The following is a 15,074-nucleotide window of genomic DNA, read 5'->3' as shown; positions in this document are numbered from 1 at the left end:
CCAAGCTAGGACTAACACCCACCCCACCACCCATCCCAAGAACCTAGAGATTGTCATCAACTGCAAACTTGACATGACCGCCCAGGCCAACACCATCACCGCCTTACAGTTCAATACAATGCAGATGCTAAGGAAGATTTTAAAATGGCTCACAATCAGCACCCAGAACATCGTCATGTATGCCCTCTTCGCAATTACGCTGGACTACTGGAACACTCTCTATGCCAGAATCAACAAAAAAAAAAAAAAACCTTACCAGAAGGCCCTTAGACAACTCTGAATTCAGCTGGCAGAATCACTCTCAGCCTCCCACATTGCACTTGCATCACACCACACCAGAAGGAGCTCCACTGACTCCCCATACACAAAGTAGCACAATTCATTCTTTTCACCTACACTTTCAAGGCACTACATAACACTGACCCAGCATACCTCGACAATTGCATCTGCTTTCACAAACTTTCCAGACAACTCCACTCGCCCAGGGTCCTACTTGGACACATAAGGAAAAACATTTCCAGCTGTTGAGCCATCTCCTACATCGCGCCTAAAGTGTAGAATAGCCTGCCACGACACAAGAGCTTCCTTCTCACTTCTTGAATTCCACAAGAAGCTGAAGGCCTGGCTTTTCGAGTAGTCCCAGTAGTTCCTAGATCTAACTACACTCACACCTGCCGGTGCCAGCATACTGTCTCAGTTGATAGTGTGCTCTAAAAATATGTAATAACATACCATGACAAAGCAACAAAGAGCATGGGAAGAAGTATATGAGACAGAGCTAACAGCACACAAGAGAGACTGCAGGCGGGAAGGGGGTGGTGGGGTGGGGAGGAGCACAAGAGTGAGAGACCTGAATAAAACATGCACTCTGATGGAGTGCTTAAGCAAGAATTAAAAATTAGTTCCTAAATTCGAGTATTGGGAGATGGATAAGTAAAGACATTGAATAAGAAAAAAAGCAACTGAGAGGGATAATATAAGGCAATCAATGGACAGGCTACAAGCCTCTAAGAGCTCCTGGTAAGCCCACAATAGATCTTCTGCTACAAGCTTTACTGTTATTGTGTACAGTGTGCCTAAATGAAAAAAAAAAAAAAAAAAAAAGACTTTGATGTGGATATCGCATCATTATGTAGGTGAGAGCACCATGCACGCACATATCTACAAAATGACGTGGGCGTTTTTATTTTATTTTTTGTTACTATTCCGTGTTGGATCGGTAACTAAAAATAAAATAAAATGTGCAAGTGTTTTCTTTTTAAATGAGCAGGGATGGAAACAGAAAGAACAGGGCAGAAGCCACATGGTGGAGGACAGGGTGCAGGGGAGCAACACGGAGGGCATGGGTGGGGGGATGGAACAACAGGAAGAGAGGAGGGCGTGGGTGGAAGAAGCAAAGTGGAGAGGCAACGGGGAGAAGCACAAAGGTGAGCGCAACATTGTGAGGGGCAGTGGGAAGCAACAGAGGGCAACACGGAGAGCAGCGGTAGAGAAGTACACGAGAGAGAGAGCTTAAAATCACATGCACTCTCGGCAAGGCAGGTACGGTCACTTGTGAAATTTTGGCAGACAGCTGTCCATTGAACTTTTACACAGTTTTTCATTAAACAAACTATTAAAGTGGGAGTTTGTTTTAGAAAAATGAATAATGAATGACCCCACAACACCGGGGGAGTTTTATCCCGTGGTGGTGGTGGTGGTGGGGGTGGGCGGGTTGGAGGGGGGAGATTGTTTTAGTTTTACTGTCTCTCCTGGCGGTGACAGCCCGCAAAACAATTCCACCCATTCTAATCCAGGCTGGTGGTCAGATGACTAATCTCCCCCGGCTTGAACTCCAAAAGGCCATTGCGGGAGTATGTCAGCAACAGAGCCAACATGGGTTTTCCCTCGATATATTTGAATTTGCCCTAAGGACAATTCCTTTTTTTTTTTTAATACCCATAGGCTGTTTCAGATTATCTGTCCTCTACTGCCAGTAAAAGGCCTACACACCATACACATAGCTGGAATCCCGGGAACATGGTCAACATTTCTTCACAATATTAAGAGAAGCTGTGACAAATCCTCTGATAAAGATCTCATCATGTCATAGATTTATAGGCGCATGTGCTGTACGCTTGAGTAATTCATGTTGCAAGCCTGAAATGACTCCTAAGACACGCTGCATGTTTTAAACTACATTCAGGATGTAGTAAGAAACACTCGCCTGTGACTTCTTCTTTTTGGTATCCCAAGGAAGACAATCCTCAATGGGTCCTATCTTGTGTGGGCACAGTACTTCACTACTGGTGTCTCAGATACTCCAATGTTATTGCACTGTGACTGGTTAACCAAGTTGTTCCTTTTGGGCAACTGAAATCCCCACTGTTGTGTCCAGCACGGACAAAGGATGATATGCAGGGAGAGGATGCATGTGCGCGTTTCAAATGGACATCTTCCATTCATTCAGATACAGTAAACACATGAACACGACACATGTGCCATCTACATGTCCTGTAAATGAAGGTATGAGGGACTATAAAGATTCAGTGGGGGAACTGGCAGGTAGTCTCCACATACGACATGCATGTGAACAGGCCTGAATTCCTATGTACAATTCTGCTGCTACTAAAACCAGTCAAAGGGTAGCCCAGACATGAGGGGGCAGTAGCCGCTCGCATTCAGCATGGACATTCACTTTGAATGAATCCCCATCCATTTGTCCCACAGAGCACAGCCCTGCTGGCAAACTGCATAGTGACAACACAGTAGACTTGCAGATTGTTGTTTCACAGGGAGAAAGCACAAAGCAAGCCTGAAACAAAACTGACAGAGCAGTGAGGCAACACAAGAAAGAGACTTTTGTCCTAGCAATACCACTTACCTTCCTACCATACTTCCCTCATTTAAAAGCAGGCAAGAAGTAATGTACTTATATAGTAAATATATTTGTACCCCTTGAACTATGAATACATTCAACTTTACATATTAAGCACTATTTGTTTTAATATTGGAGTGCTTTTTGTTTGTTCATTTATTTACTGATAGTCTAGGGGTGCCAAATTCATCATTGGTTAGCATTCACAATGTCAAGTTATAATGACTTGTTGAATAACGTATCTTTTGTACTTCTTCACCTGTAATACAGATGAACATCTGACCCAGTGCCTCTAAGCGCCAGCCTTACCGTAAATACAAATCCAGGGTGAATCCGAGCAGTTGTGACAGGCTGCTGTTGACTTATGTAAAGAAGAATCTTGTACTGTAGTCCAGAAAACAAGACAAAAATAAAATTTGAGTTAAGGACTAACATGAGCATCATACACCAAAAAGCACTAAACCGATGTACAATTTCAAGAAGAGCATTTCACAGAACACACTCAATTGCACAGTACCGGTATCATTGCGTATTTACCATAATAGTCCATTTGAATCCCTTTACTAACAATGTTGTTACTTTTAGTACTTCCTGTCAGCTCCTCATTTGAAAAGATCCCATAAGGCAGAATCAGGACTGGTATGACCTGTACTAGTAAACTGGAGAGGCCTCCCAGTCACTGATGGCACCTAAACGTTGCAGCATAATCACCTGCTAGAACTGGACTGAGCAGCGAGGTGCCCTTCAGGGCAGTCTGACGTCCCCCCCCCCCCCCCCAAAAAAAAAAATGGCCAAGCTGTGTATTATACAGCACTTTTTCCTGATAAAACAAACTTACAATCCAGATGTTCCTAACTGGATACCAATGAAAGATTCCATTACTTTCATAGTGTTCCAGGCAAGGCGCTGCCTGAAGGATGCTGGCAGTCCACCATTCCGAGAAAACATTGTTAAAATGTCTGTTAAAGCTTTCTGTTAAAGTTTCACTTGCATCTAAGAAAAGATAAATACTAGCTGCCAAAATCATAACGAACAATATACTAAATAAATATGCATTGTAAATCCAAAACTTTTCAGCACAATTTCCCCAATAACCAAACCGAAGATTTCCAAACCGAAGATTTCAGATGCAAGTCAAATAATCTTGGTATACAATTCCATATAACCTATAACTATTCAAGACATGTATACATACTATTTTTCTTCACTTCAATTGTCGTTTATTCTTCCATCCTGGCCTTTGAAGTAGATTATTAGTCATATATTACAACTCAAAATCTCGCTGGAAGGTGCAGGATGTGAAATAAAACATGACGCAGATTTCAATGTCAAGACCTAGGGAGCAGAGCTAGCTTCCATGTCAGCCATTTATCACTAGTGCACGCACTCCATACTGTGCAGGTTACAGACAACCTGCAGGTTTAGACAGCAGACATATTTTTTAAACCACACTTAAAGTGTAAGGTCACAGATAGCAATGGTGACAATAATTCAATAAAAACACAGTGAAAAGATCTGCAAAGAAGGATGATAAAAGTTTCTAAATGAGTTAAGTAATAAAATCCACTGCAACAAATGTGTTATGGCTCACAGGAAATCATATCAACAATATGTACCCACGTCTGTTGAATTATCAATCAAATATTAGCTGCAAATATATTATGGCATACAGTCATTTTGTCCTTAAATATCTGCTTGTCAGTTTCTTAAAGTGCACACGTTTTGGTTTTGAATACACACATTTCATTTTTGCTGAACACACTAATGTTTGCTCAACACTATCTGGCCGTTTTCTGAAAATACAAAAACTTCATTGTATTGCTCACCTGCACCTTCTTCTCAGCCTGCTGAGACCAATGTAGGTTGTAGGACCCTCAGCCCAAGGGCTCCAGGTGTTAAAAGAAATATGTCACTTCCTGTTGTTAAAATGAAGCTTTGCTTGACTTTTAAAGGTAACTATTTCTACCTCAAAGTGAGATATCTGATGACTGCTGGTAGTGGCAGCAGCAGACATTTAATAGTCCTGGCACACAGGCCATTTTAACTGAACCTTCACAGGGCGACTACCCTATTGTCTCTTCTCAGACATCGACCCATCCAGTTCCCACAACTGTAGTCCCATGCTTTCATTGTGTTTCGGACATGTATGAAAAAAGCATGTGCGTATCTGTGTGCACAAGCTTTGGGGTTGTTTGATTCACGGATAACTTGGAGAATAGTGGAGTTCATCTAGACTTCATGTGTGTGCTGAAAAAGACTGGGACTTTTACTTTGGGAAGGCTTCTATGTCACCGTTGGACAAAACAGCAGGTACATCCTTTTTTCCAGGTCTCTCTCCCAAAAAACAAGATTTACTTGAAGGGTGGAGGAGGACATCATTACATTTCTTTGTCCAATGTAGGTTTTCCCTGCTTCATTGAAACAGGCTCAACCCCCATTTCTTGGGCTGTTGCTAGTTTCTCTAGCAAAGGGAATAGATATAAGGTGCTGATTGCCTTCTTTAAATAAAAAAGACAGGAAAAAACAGTCCAATTTAATTTGACTGGGGCATCTTGGCTTCAAAGCCCATGAAAAGTGGACAATCAGAAAGATGTTCCTCTCCAATACGAGAGGAATGTTGATACTTTAAAAACAGAACCTCTGGTTGTCCCTGGCTTCCCTCCATGGCAAAGGGAGGCGTATATGAATTGGTCCTTTCAGCCACTACTTGGTTGATACATATTTTTGGGAATCCAAAAAGCCCAATACGCAAGTGTAGAATGAAGACATTTGACCAAAAATGGAACCACTACTGGGTGATGCTCTCTCTCCAGAACTGAACAAATACTGAAAACCTATAAGAAAGCCTTGCTGCTGTGACCAGGAGGGAGGAGAGTTTTTCTTAATGAGGAGCTGGACTGCTCTTGCTAGGAGAAACCAGACTCTTCCCAGGAAGAGCAGCACAAGGCTAGGCTAAACAGTACACGTGCGTTGAGGATGGATCCATTGACCTTGTTCATCCAGGGACCAAAAGACCCTCACAATCAAGCTAAGCAGGAGAAGCAAAACTGGAAGTAGAGTATGACCTGGGTCATGGAACTGCATACTCTTCTGTCTTTATAGAGCGAACCAGCTCAACACCAATACACTGTGTACCTGTTAGGTGCTTCTATTCTCCCCTCATCTCAGTCACAGAAGTACCAGAAAACAGTCTGCTTTCACATTCAAGCCACAATTTATTTTTCTGGCTGCCTACTAAAATATTACTTGACTCCACAAGATTCAAAACCATGCTGCAATTGCCAAGGTAGGAGTACATTCATAATACTTGTGTGCCTTACCCATTCTTCAGAACCTCCACTAACTACATATTGCTTTTTTAAATATGTAGTCTAGACTAGAGCACTGATAATGCTTTATAGTGCACTAAAACAATATTGTCCGGACTATTCCTTGTTCACTAAGGACTGGAGGGTACAGTATGGTAAATTATCTGAATAGTGATTGCTTATGTGTTTTATAAATACATAGGGGGCAGAATCAAGTACCACAGATTTATCCATGAAAGATGTTTGTGAAAAATTAACAAGCCTTTAGACACATTTAGATTGGCTCGAGTATAATAATTAGCAAGATTTTCTCAACGGAATGAGTAATGTTTAAAGGGATTGATAAAACGTGAGACAACTGTTAAATAGGGATGATATTAAGTGGTCTCCTTATGACTTTTATTGATTTTAATTGTCCTTTCTAAAGCCCTCGCAGAGTAGAGCAGAATGTTATTGCATAATAGTCTGTCTAATCAAGCTTCCAGCATTTATCAATGATGATGAAGCTTGAACACTGGAAATATCAAATTCACATTATTTCCTTTCTTGTAAATTGGGAGGGAAATGAGTTGAGAGTGATCAAGCAGTGTGCAGATTCCTTTTAGCTTTGCTATAAACGGGGTTTGCACTATTTTTCCCAGAAGAGTAGTGCTAGAGCATGGAGATGAGGAGTTTGTCAAGGTGTTCTAGTAAGGCACTAATCTGCCTCGAGGAACCGTTTGTCACGAAGCAGATGATTTTCTTTTTGCTTGGTGTAATGGATACAGTTTGTACAGTGTTTTGGCGCTACTTGTAATCCCAATTCAGGCAGTAACACTGGTTAATGGGGGATTCGGATTATCCCTCTTTTCCCCCTGACTTTGCATCGAGCTTTAACAGATGCATTTTGGATCAGTGACACCGAACCACCTCTAAACAGTCTAGTATTCCAGCAAGACTGCAAAAGGGGGCTACAAGCGTTTCGAAGGACTGACTCCCTGACCAGAAAGGTCTCATGATGGGGAACTGGGAATTGCCTGATCACCAAGTCATTTCCAGTGTTCCATCTCATTCAGATTCGTACCACTCATTAAAGTGACTCTTTTTTTTGGGTGGAGGCGCAGGGGTGGTGTATTGCCAGAGCCTATAACTTTTTTCCAATTTAAATTAATTACAAGAGCTTGCAACTACCCAATTTTCCAGAATTCTCCTCCTGCCATACCCATTCCCATCTTCTTCTTAATTTCAAACTAGACAACATTTACCTCGGCTTGAAATACAATGAATAACCGATGTGAATGAGGAGCATCAATGTTAATCTGTGAGTAAAAAGAGTCGTTCCCACTTACCTCTTTTGTACTGTGGTTCCCCAAAACAGCAGCTCCAAATTTACCCTGTTTTGCGTATTGGCCATTATTGCTTCAAAAATAAAAGAAAATAGACTTCATCACATGTTATAAACAATACTTTTTCTAATCACCCGAACACACCTACTGGGCATTTGTCGGCCAGTTAAATGCAATCCTTAAAGAGCGCAGATATTACTCTTCAGCTAACACCTGATGAAGGGACAAACATGAATCAATGCAATGTCTCACTGCAAATCTTGAATTACATTAACATTATGTACAGTTATCACTGGTGCATTAGGTGACAAGGTTGCGACCAAGAGCTCTTAAAAACCAGCCTAAGCCCACAGTAAAACCTGACAAATGCATACTCACTAATATAACAACAGCTGGTTCTCGTGATAGGGTACCATACTTAACAAAAACAGGCACAGCAATGTGTGCAAACAAGTTAGAAGTCAAAGAAAAGATGCCCTTTCATGAATGTGTCCATAGCCTCTGGAGCGGACATGTATACCTCCCCTCACATACTTTAGTCCCAGAACACAATTTCTGAGGTGTTCTTCAGTGAAAAGTCCTAATCCTAAACACATAAAAATAAGCAACTGGCAAAGTCAATAGATCTTGCATTTTTAACTGTTGGCTTTGTCAAAATAACGTTGTGCAGCATTAGGAAAAAAGCTGTGCAGATGAGAGCACTGGGGTCAATGTGTTATGACCTATGCACAAGCATGCATCACCATGAATGCACGCGCATACTGGACGATGTGGGTGCCATTTTATTTACCATTCTAATATGGCAGACTCCAGTAAATAAAAGCGGTCGTTTTACATATGTGGAACCGATTTTTGAAATCCGAGCAGCCCAGCAGCATATGGATGCTGCTAGGTCCACAAAATTAAAAATAACTTGTGTCATGAGGGATGGTGAAGCAACGGTGGAGTGGGTGGGGGCAATGCACAGTAGACAGGTGAGCATCTAAGGCAGGGGCTTGAGGTTCTGTCAGTGGGAGGAAATATATTTTTAAAAAGCAAGCAAAAAAAAAAAGTCCAGGTGGAGAAAAAAAAATGGACGAACTGTGGTGGAGAACAAGAGGAAGCAGCACGGAGTGCTCTGCAGGGCTGGCTTCCAAGCAGGAGAGCTACAAAACACATGAACTCTTCTGGAGTGCACAAAGAAAAGGTTGTTCTCTGAATGTAAACAGTGGAAAGATACAAGTCGTCGTTTCTAGACAGATAGTAAAGTAGTAATGCTAGAGGGAAGTGATAAACACAAGGGGAAGAAAAGCAAATTAATTAGAAGCAAGTAAATGAGAGTGGCAGGAGAGCCAACCACTGGGGATGGCTTTAGGCGTGCTTCACAAAAGGTGTTAAAACACAGACAGCTAGAAGAGGTCTTTAAGTGAGACCCAAAAAGAGGACGGTTTTGAAGGCAAGGGACCCTGCACCATAGCCCATGTCTCGTTTCTATGAAAAAAATACCCAGTCCAATCACTACTTTGAAGACGCCACTCAGAGGGAAGGGCAATCAGGGGAAAGAAGGAGCACACAAAAGAGGGAGATGCAAGTGGGTGGAGGGCAGAGGTATGGGGAGAGCAGGGGAGAAGGAGGGTTGGACAGGAAGGAGATATGAGAGGGTGGAGGTTGAGGAGAATAAAGGGTTTAAAGGAGAAGACTGAAATGGCAAACGAAAAACGCAAGAAGCAGGAGGGAACAAAGTGAGACAAATGGAAGGAAGCCAGTAGTAATGGACCAAGAGGACAACATCTGTAAGGTAGTTCCTCACGCAGTTCAATGCAAGCACTTGAGTGGCAGTGGAAGGATACACCCAAACAGTCAGTAGCATTAGGTGACAGATGAATACTCTGACCAAGGCATAACTGAAAAAAGCCACAAGGCAATGGCTGAAAGCTGTTGGTTGAAGAAACCCAATAAAAGTAGCAGACCAAAACCTCAATATCTGTATTGTAAGCAAAAGGTTTGATTAATAGTTCCACTGTCAAAACCCAGACATTAGAAAAGGCTCAAAAATATACTTGTGCGTATTTATTGCATTTGTGCTTAGATCTAAGTGACTCCTTCAATTGTCTAGCTTAGGGAAGTCCATATTGTGCAGCAGGTATTAAAGCCCTTCTGTGGCAACAAGGCCCTTTGTGCGTAGGCTTCCACCCTCCTTTACAGGTATAGAAAGCTATGGTAACACGTGGGTCTCGTTTTTTTGGTTGCTTGCTAAGTTTCCTGCTGGCTGCTACGAAGTTCCTGAAGTTTGAACGCTTGCAGTCATCCAGGCAGGGTCTTCGCTATCATTAGTGCATCATGTGCTGTGGCACTAAGGCTCAGAAGTTTGATGGCCAACTGGAGGATTTTTCCGTAATGCCCTTTCGGACTAAAGTTGGAGCTATTTACCTTCCTCGCAGGGCCCATTCTATCGTAGCTACACCACTGAGTTCTAGAGTTGGCAAGGAACTAGGATTTTTGGCGAGTGAAGTAATGCAAGTATATGTTGATTCGGGACAGGTAAAGAGATGATCTGATTTTGGTCTATTTTAGATATTCTGTCCCCTCTAGAGAGAGCTACTGCATAAACGAAAGGGGCGCCACACTCCAAGAGGACAGAGCACCTATATCAGCAATAAAAACTATTTTCCACTTGGTAAAGACTATCAGGCATCCACAAGTCTCTCACATTTGCAAATTTACTCTTTTCTAGTATCCACAATGTTTCCAATCACAAATCCGCAAATCATTCAACCATGCAAAAGAGGGGGGGAAACAAAGATTTTGAGATGGGCTCTATTACCATTAAAGTAACTGGCCCCCATCACCAGGGTGACACCTCAGTCACATCTTTCTACAGTCTGCATCTGCCATATCTTAAACTCACTATCATTCTCATTCACATATTTGCACAGACTGCACTGCATTTCTGCAAGCCAAAGATATAACCCTAAAAACATTCACAAAGCCAACAGGTCTGGCCCTTGTAAAGTACATGCATACAAAGACATAGCATGCAGAGACCCCACAGTGAAATTACTGCCCTCACATAGGCACACCTCTCACTCTGCAATCTTACAGGCATATGCCACTCTCTGCAGTTACACAAGCACACTTTTCAACCTGTAGACCACTTAGCCATCGCTCACAAAAGAATGTTAATCCTGCATTCACATAGTCACATCCCTCACATTGTAATTACAAATGTGATGGTTATCCTGCTCTTGTTCAAGCAGTTTTCACACACAGGTACACAGCTAACCAAAGCAGAGTTTGGACAGATGGTGGCATAGGAACCACAGGTAGGGTATTCGGTGCATTTGTCCACTAGTGTAATTCAAAGCTTGTCAAGTAAGTTACACTGAAGCCTGAATATCCCCTGAAATTATCTAATCTCCCATCCGCCATAATTGGACGGGCACTGCAGACTATGCAAGTCTGATCTTTGCTGACTATTTTGGCATCAAAACAAAGTCCCACTTGCCCTCTAAAAGCATGATGGTGGTTTCTTTTGTAGTGCAAGTACATGCTAAAACAATTAAAGAAAGAAAAATCAAAAGAAAAAAGTATACAAACTAAGGCGGTCATTATGAACAAGGCGGTGTGGCCCGCCATGCTGGCAGTGGCAGTAGCTAAAACCGCCAGCTGGCATGGCGGGCCACACTGCCACATAATGAACCCCATGAGGGCAGCCATCGGCAGCCCTCCCTCACCGTCAGGCAGCCTGGCGGTGGTCGGAAACATAATCCAACAAGGCAGCGGTGCTGCCCCTCGGATAATGTTTCCTCAGCCACCAGCCTTTCCCTGGCGGAGTTCCCCGCCAGGGAAAGGCTGGAGGAAGGAGTGCACCGGGCACCCCTGGGGGCCCCAGCACTGACCATGCACTTGGCATGGGCAGTGCAGGGGTCCCGGTGCAGTTCTCCGTTGCGCAGGTCACTGCCCGATTTTTGGGCAGTCATCTGCGCGACGGGTGCAGCTGCACACGCCGCACAGAGGCATTGCGGCGGCTCCATCTCAATGTCCCGGCCAGGCCTTCCTGTGGGCCGGCTGGCGGAAACAATGTTTCCGCCCGCCGGCCCACAGGAATGTTTTTTAATGCGGCCAGGGATCCGGGGACGCTGGCGGTCAGTGTTTTGACCGCCAGCATGAACACAGTGGTTTTTACCGCTGTGTTATGAGGGCCTAAATGTGGAGGGCATGTACTTCAATAAAAATAAAAATAAAAAAATGCACATGGATATGACATTTTGGTATAGTAAAAAATGACGGAGTAAGCAGAATACTATTTCATGATTCTGGCATGCTTTTAAGGCATGCAAGTGTGACGCCTGGCGCTTGACATAACAAAAACTGTGGTCCAACAGCAATGGCAGCGGAGCTGCTGGTGCTTTCATTGATCAATTAGCACTAAACTGCATTTGCAGGCGAGCTGCTAGGGGACGAACTAAAGAACTAATGAACAGAAGTATGTCCTGAGGCTGGACTTCTCTGGATGCAGAGTAACACAGAGAAGTAGACAAAATATTGTTACTCAGACTACTTGACATCCTAAAGACCAGCGGTCATCTACGAGGCATAACAAAACATTGGCAATAAAGCCAATGGCTGAAGAAGGCTGATCCACTGCCCAATTACAAGCTTGCTGTTCTGAAGAGCTGAACTAACATGCGAATGACAATCTGTTTAAAGAATAACAGAAAAGGGCATATTTGAAGCCCGATTTCCCAAAATAAGATTATGTATTATTTTTTTAAAACACCATGAGCCTGCTAAGACAGCTGCCCTATGCACACAGAAACAGGAAGCAGGAGCATAGGGGGTCCTTGGCTCACACGCATAAGGGATAGAGTTCTTGTCAAGAGCATCATAATATTCTATAAAAGACTTGGAACAAGTGTGGTACTGCTGTGCGGCCAATGCAAGCTTCCTTCTAAGACATGGAAAAAGCATGCTATTGCAGGGCCTGTCAGAGCAAGCTTCCTTCAAAGACAAGGAACAAGTCTGGCTCTGTAGGCCCATTGCAAGCTTCCTGCAAAGAAATGAAAGGGTGTGGCGCTGGGCATTACCATTCAAAGCCTCCCATTGTTACAAGAAACTAGCAGCGTTTTAAATCTGGTATAAGTATGACCAGACTGGGCAGTATGATTGCAACCTTGTTCCACTTAGAGGTCCTATTGAGCCCTCAAGCCCAAAATGGAATGAGCTTTCTTGTGCCTTCTACACAAACTCTAACCTCATGCACCAAGAATGAAAAGCAAATCATTAAACTTTGATGTCAAAAAAGAGGAAGAAAGGGATACCAATCTAGTGGCTGCACTGTGTGACCAGGAAATCTGTGATCAATCCCAGCTTAGGCACATAACACTCAACCAAACTGTCTTATCCCAGGCAATTATTTTATTGCGCCTATTTTTACATTAGGAGAAAACCTTGAAATACATGAGAAGGGGTGCTGTCCAAAAATCTTAACCACAAGCACAACGCCGTTGGGACTAAACAGGACTAAGCAAGATTTAGCCTGGGACCTCAACCTGATTTGGAATTAATATTTGCCCCCTTTAATTGGAAATTGACAGATTTATGCAAAGCCTTGAGAAAACACTAGGTTTTCAACCATGAAAGGGGCGAAAACACTTTGGCTGTCTTTCTCAACTCTTGCATTAAAAAACTTCTTGATGAACAATAAGACTACGATCATGTTTTGAATGTTCCTGAACATATGAACTGTTTAAATTGCCTTTGAACACATTGCCCAAGAACAATCCAAATATTTAATTTAGGGTGGTTTCACCTACTTTTTCATAATTTAATAAACAATTTGAAGAATAAGTGGTCCAAACCTCACTTGGTGACCCCCCCCCTATATCAAATATAGGCAGTGAATGATGGAAGGGGAGTGCTGGACCTCTGGAGTACTTTTTCAAAAATCTCTTAGTTCATAAATGTTATTGTTGTCAGAGTGGTGATGAGGCATGAATGTTTCTAAGTTCATGTTTAAAAACTATCACTTTTAATAAAGACCTCTAAATGCAGGGATATAATCTGATGTTCTAAGGTGAAACCCTTATCAAATAAATAAAATGTTACAAACCAAGTAAGCATCTGTTTGTGGCATGAGGTGCTGTAAATTCACATGCCCTGCATAATCCTGCCATCTAGTGTAAGGTTCAGAGTGTTGCAAGCTGTTTTTCTTTGAAGAAGCTTTTTCAAGTCAAGGGATTGAGTGACTCGTCCTTCTTGGTGATACTATGCATGGGCATCAACTCCTTTTTCCTGTTTTCCCTCGGGCGGGTGACAAAGGAGTGTAGAGGAAGTATAGAGAAAGAAATGTCCAAGCAAATGTAATTATATATTTACAACTATAAACAATTATAAAAGTAACTGAAATGGCCACAGGCTTCCGGGGAGAAGGAAGGGCGATGGTGAATCTACAGCACTACATGCTACGAATAGATGCTTACTGGGTAAGTAACATTTTCCATTTGATGGCATGTGTGGCTGTAGATACACATGCTCTTCATTGACTGCAATGCAGTCCCTCCATGAAAGTCGTGGCTAGCCTGTGGGAGTTGCGTTTGACTGGAAAAGTGTTCTTAGTACTGCTTGGCCTACATTGGCTTGTTGGCGCGCAATTACATCAACACAATAGTGTTTTGTAAATGTATGTTGTGTAGACCATCTAGTTGCCTTACAACCGTGAGCAATGGGTATGTTACCAAGGAGAGCCATAGTGGCTTTCTTCTTCCTAGCAGAGTGCACTCTGAGGGACAGGAAGTTGTCTTTTTTGCTTTGGGATAACAAGTATGCACGCACTTCACTTTCCATTTAGCTATGCTGTTTTGTGGAATTGGATTGCCTTTTTGAGGTAATGAAAAAGCTACAAAGAGCTGTTTGGGTTACCTAAGGACTTTAGTTCTGTCAATGTAAAACATCAATGCACGTTTAACATTTAAAGTGTAGAGGGCTTTTTCTGCAACTGAGTCAGGCTGCGGAAAGAAGACTGGTAGTTCAATGGATTGGTTGATATGGAATGGGGAACAACTTTAGGAATGATCTTCAGGTTTGTGCGAAGGACCACCGTGTCTCTTTGAATTTGAAAGAAAGGTTCTTCCACGGTTAGGGCCTGGAGCTCACTAGCACATCTGAGTGATGTCATAGCGACTAAGAACACCACTTTCCAAGAAAGAGACTGAAGAAGGCATGAATGAAGTGGTTCAAGAGGAGGGCACGTTAGCCTGGTAAGCCCAATATTGAGGTTCCAGGACGTTACAGGAGCACTCTGAGTGGAATAACCTTTTTAAGGCCTTCCATGAAAACTTTGATGACTGGGATTCTGAACAAGGAAGTATGTGGTCTGTTCTGTAGATATGCAGCTATAACTGCGAGATGTAAACAAATGAAAGACTGAGCTATATTTGCTTTTTATAAGTGAAACAAGTAACAAATTATGTCTTGGACAGTAGCTTTAATGGGATTATTATGTTTGGGTTGGCAGTAGCATACAAAACGTTTCCATTTTGCAGCATAACATCTGGTTGTGGGTCTATGGGCTTCCCTAAGAATGTTCCCATCGGCAACATCCTG

General features: G+C 42.6%; 1 protein-coding gene across 2 annotated transcripts in view; it reads right to left on the bottom strand.

The window, feature by feature from the left end:
- Positions 1–15,074, bottom strand: part of FKBP15 (FKBP prolyl isomerase family member 15) — a 353,417-nt gene that overhangs the window by 255,434 nt on the left and 82,909 nt on the right. For both annotated transcript variants that reach the window (XM_069241370.1, XM_069241371.1), the window contains exons 4-5: positions 7,494–7,563; positions 3,167–3,241 (exon numbers count right to left, since the gene is read on the bottom strand). In XM_069241370.1, coding sequence (XP_069097471.1) covers positions 3,167–3,241; positions 7,494–7,563 — 145 coding nt within the window. The remainder of the gene's footprint in view (positions 1–3,166; positions 3,242–7,493; positions 7,564–15,074) is intronic.

The sequence above is a fragment of the Pleurodeles waltl genome, chromosome 6, assembly GCF_031143425.1.
Source record: "Pleurodeles waltl isolate 20211129_DDA chromosome 6, aPleWal1.hap1.20221129, whole genome shotgun sequence".
NCBI classification, from domain to species: domain Eukaryota; kingdom Metazoa; phylum Chordata; class Amphibia; order Caudata; family Salamandridae; genus Pleurodeles; species Pleurodeles waltl.
Note: the sequence above shows the minus strand (reverse complement) of the source record. Positions and strands in the feature narration are given on the sequence as shown.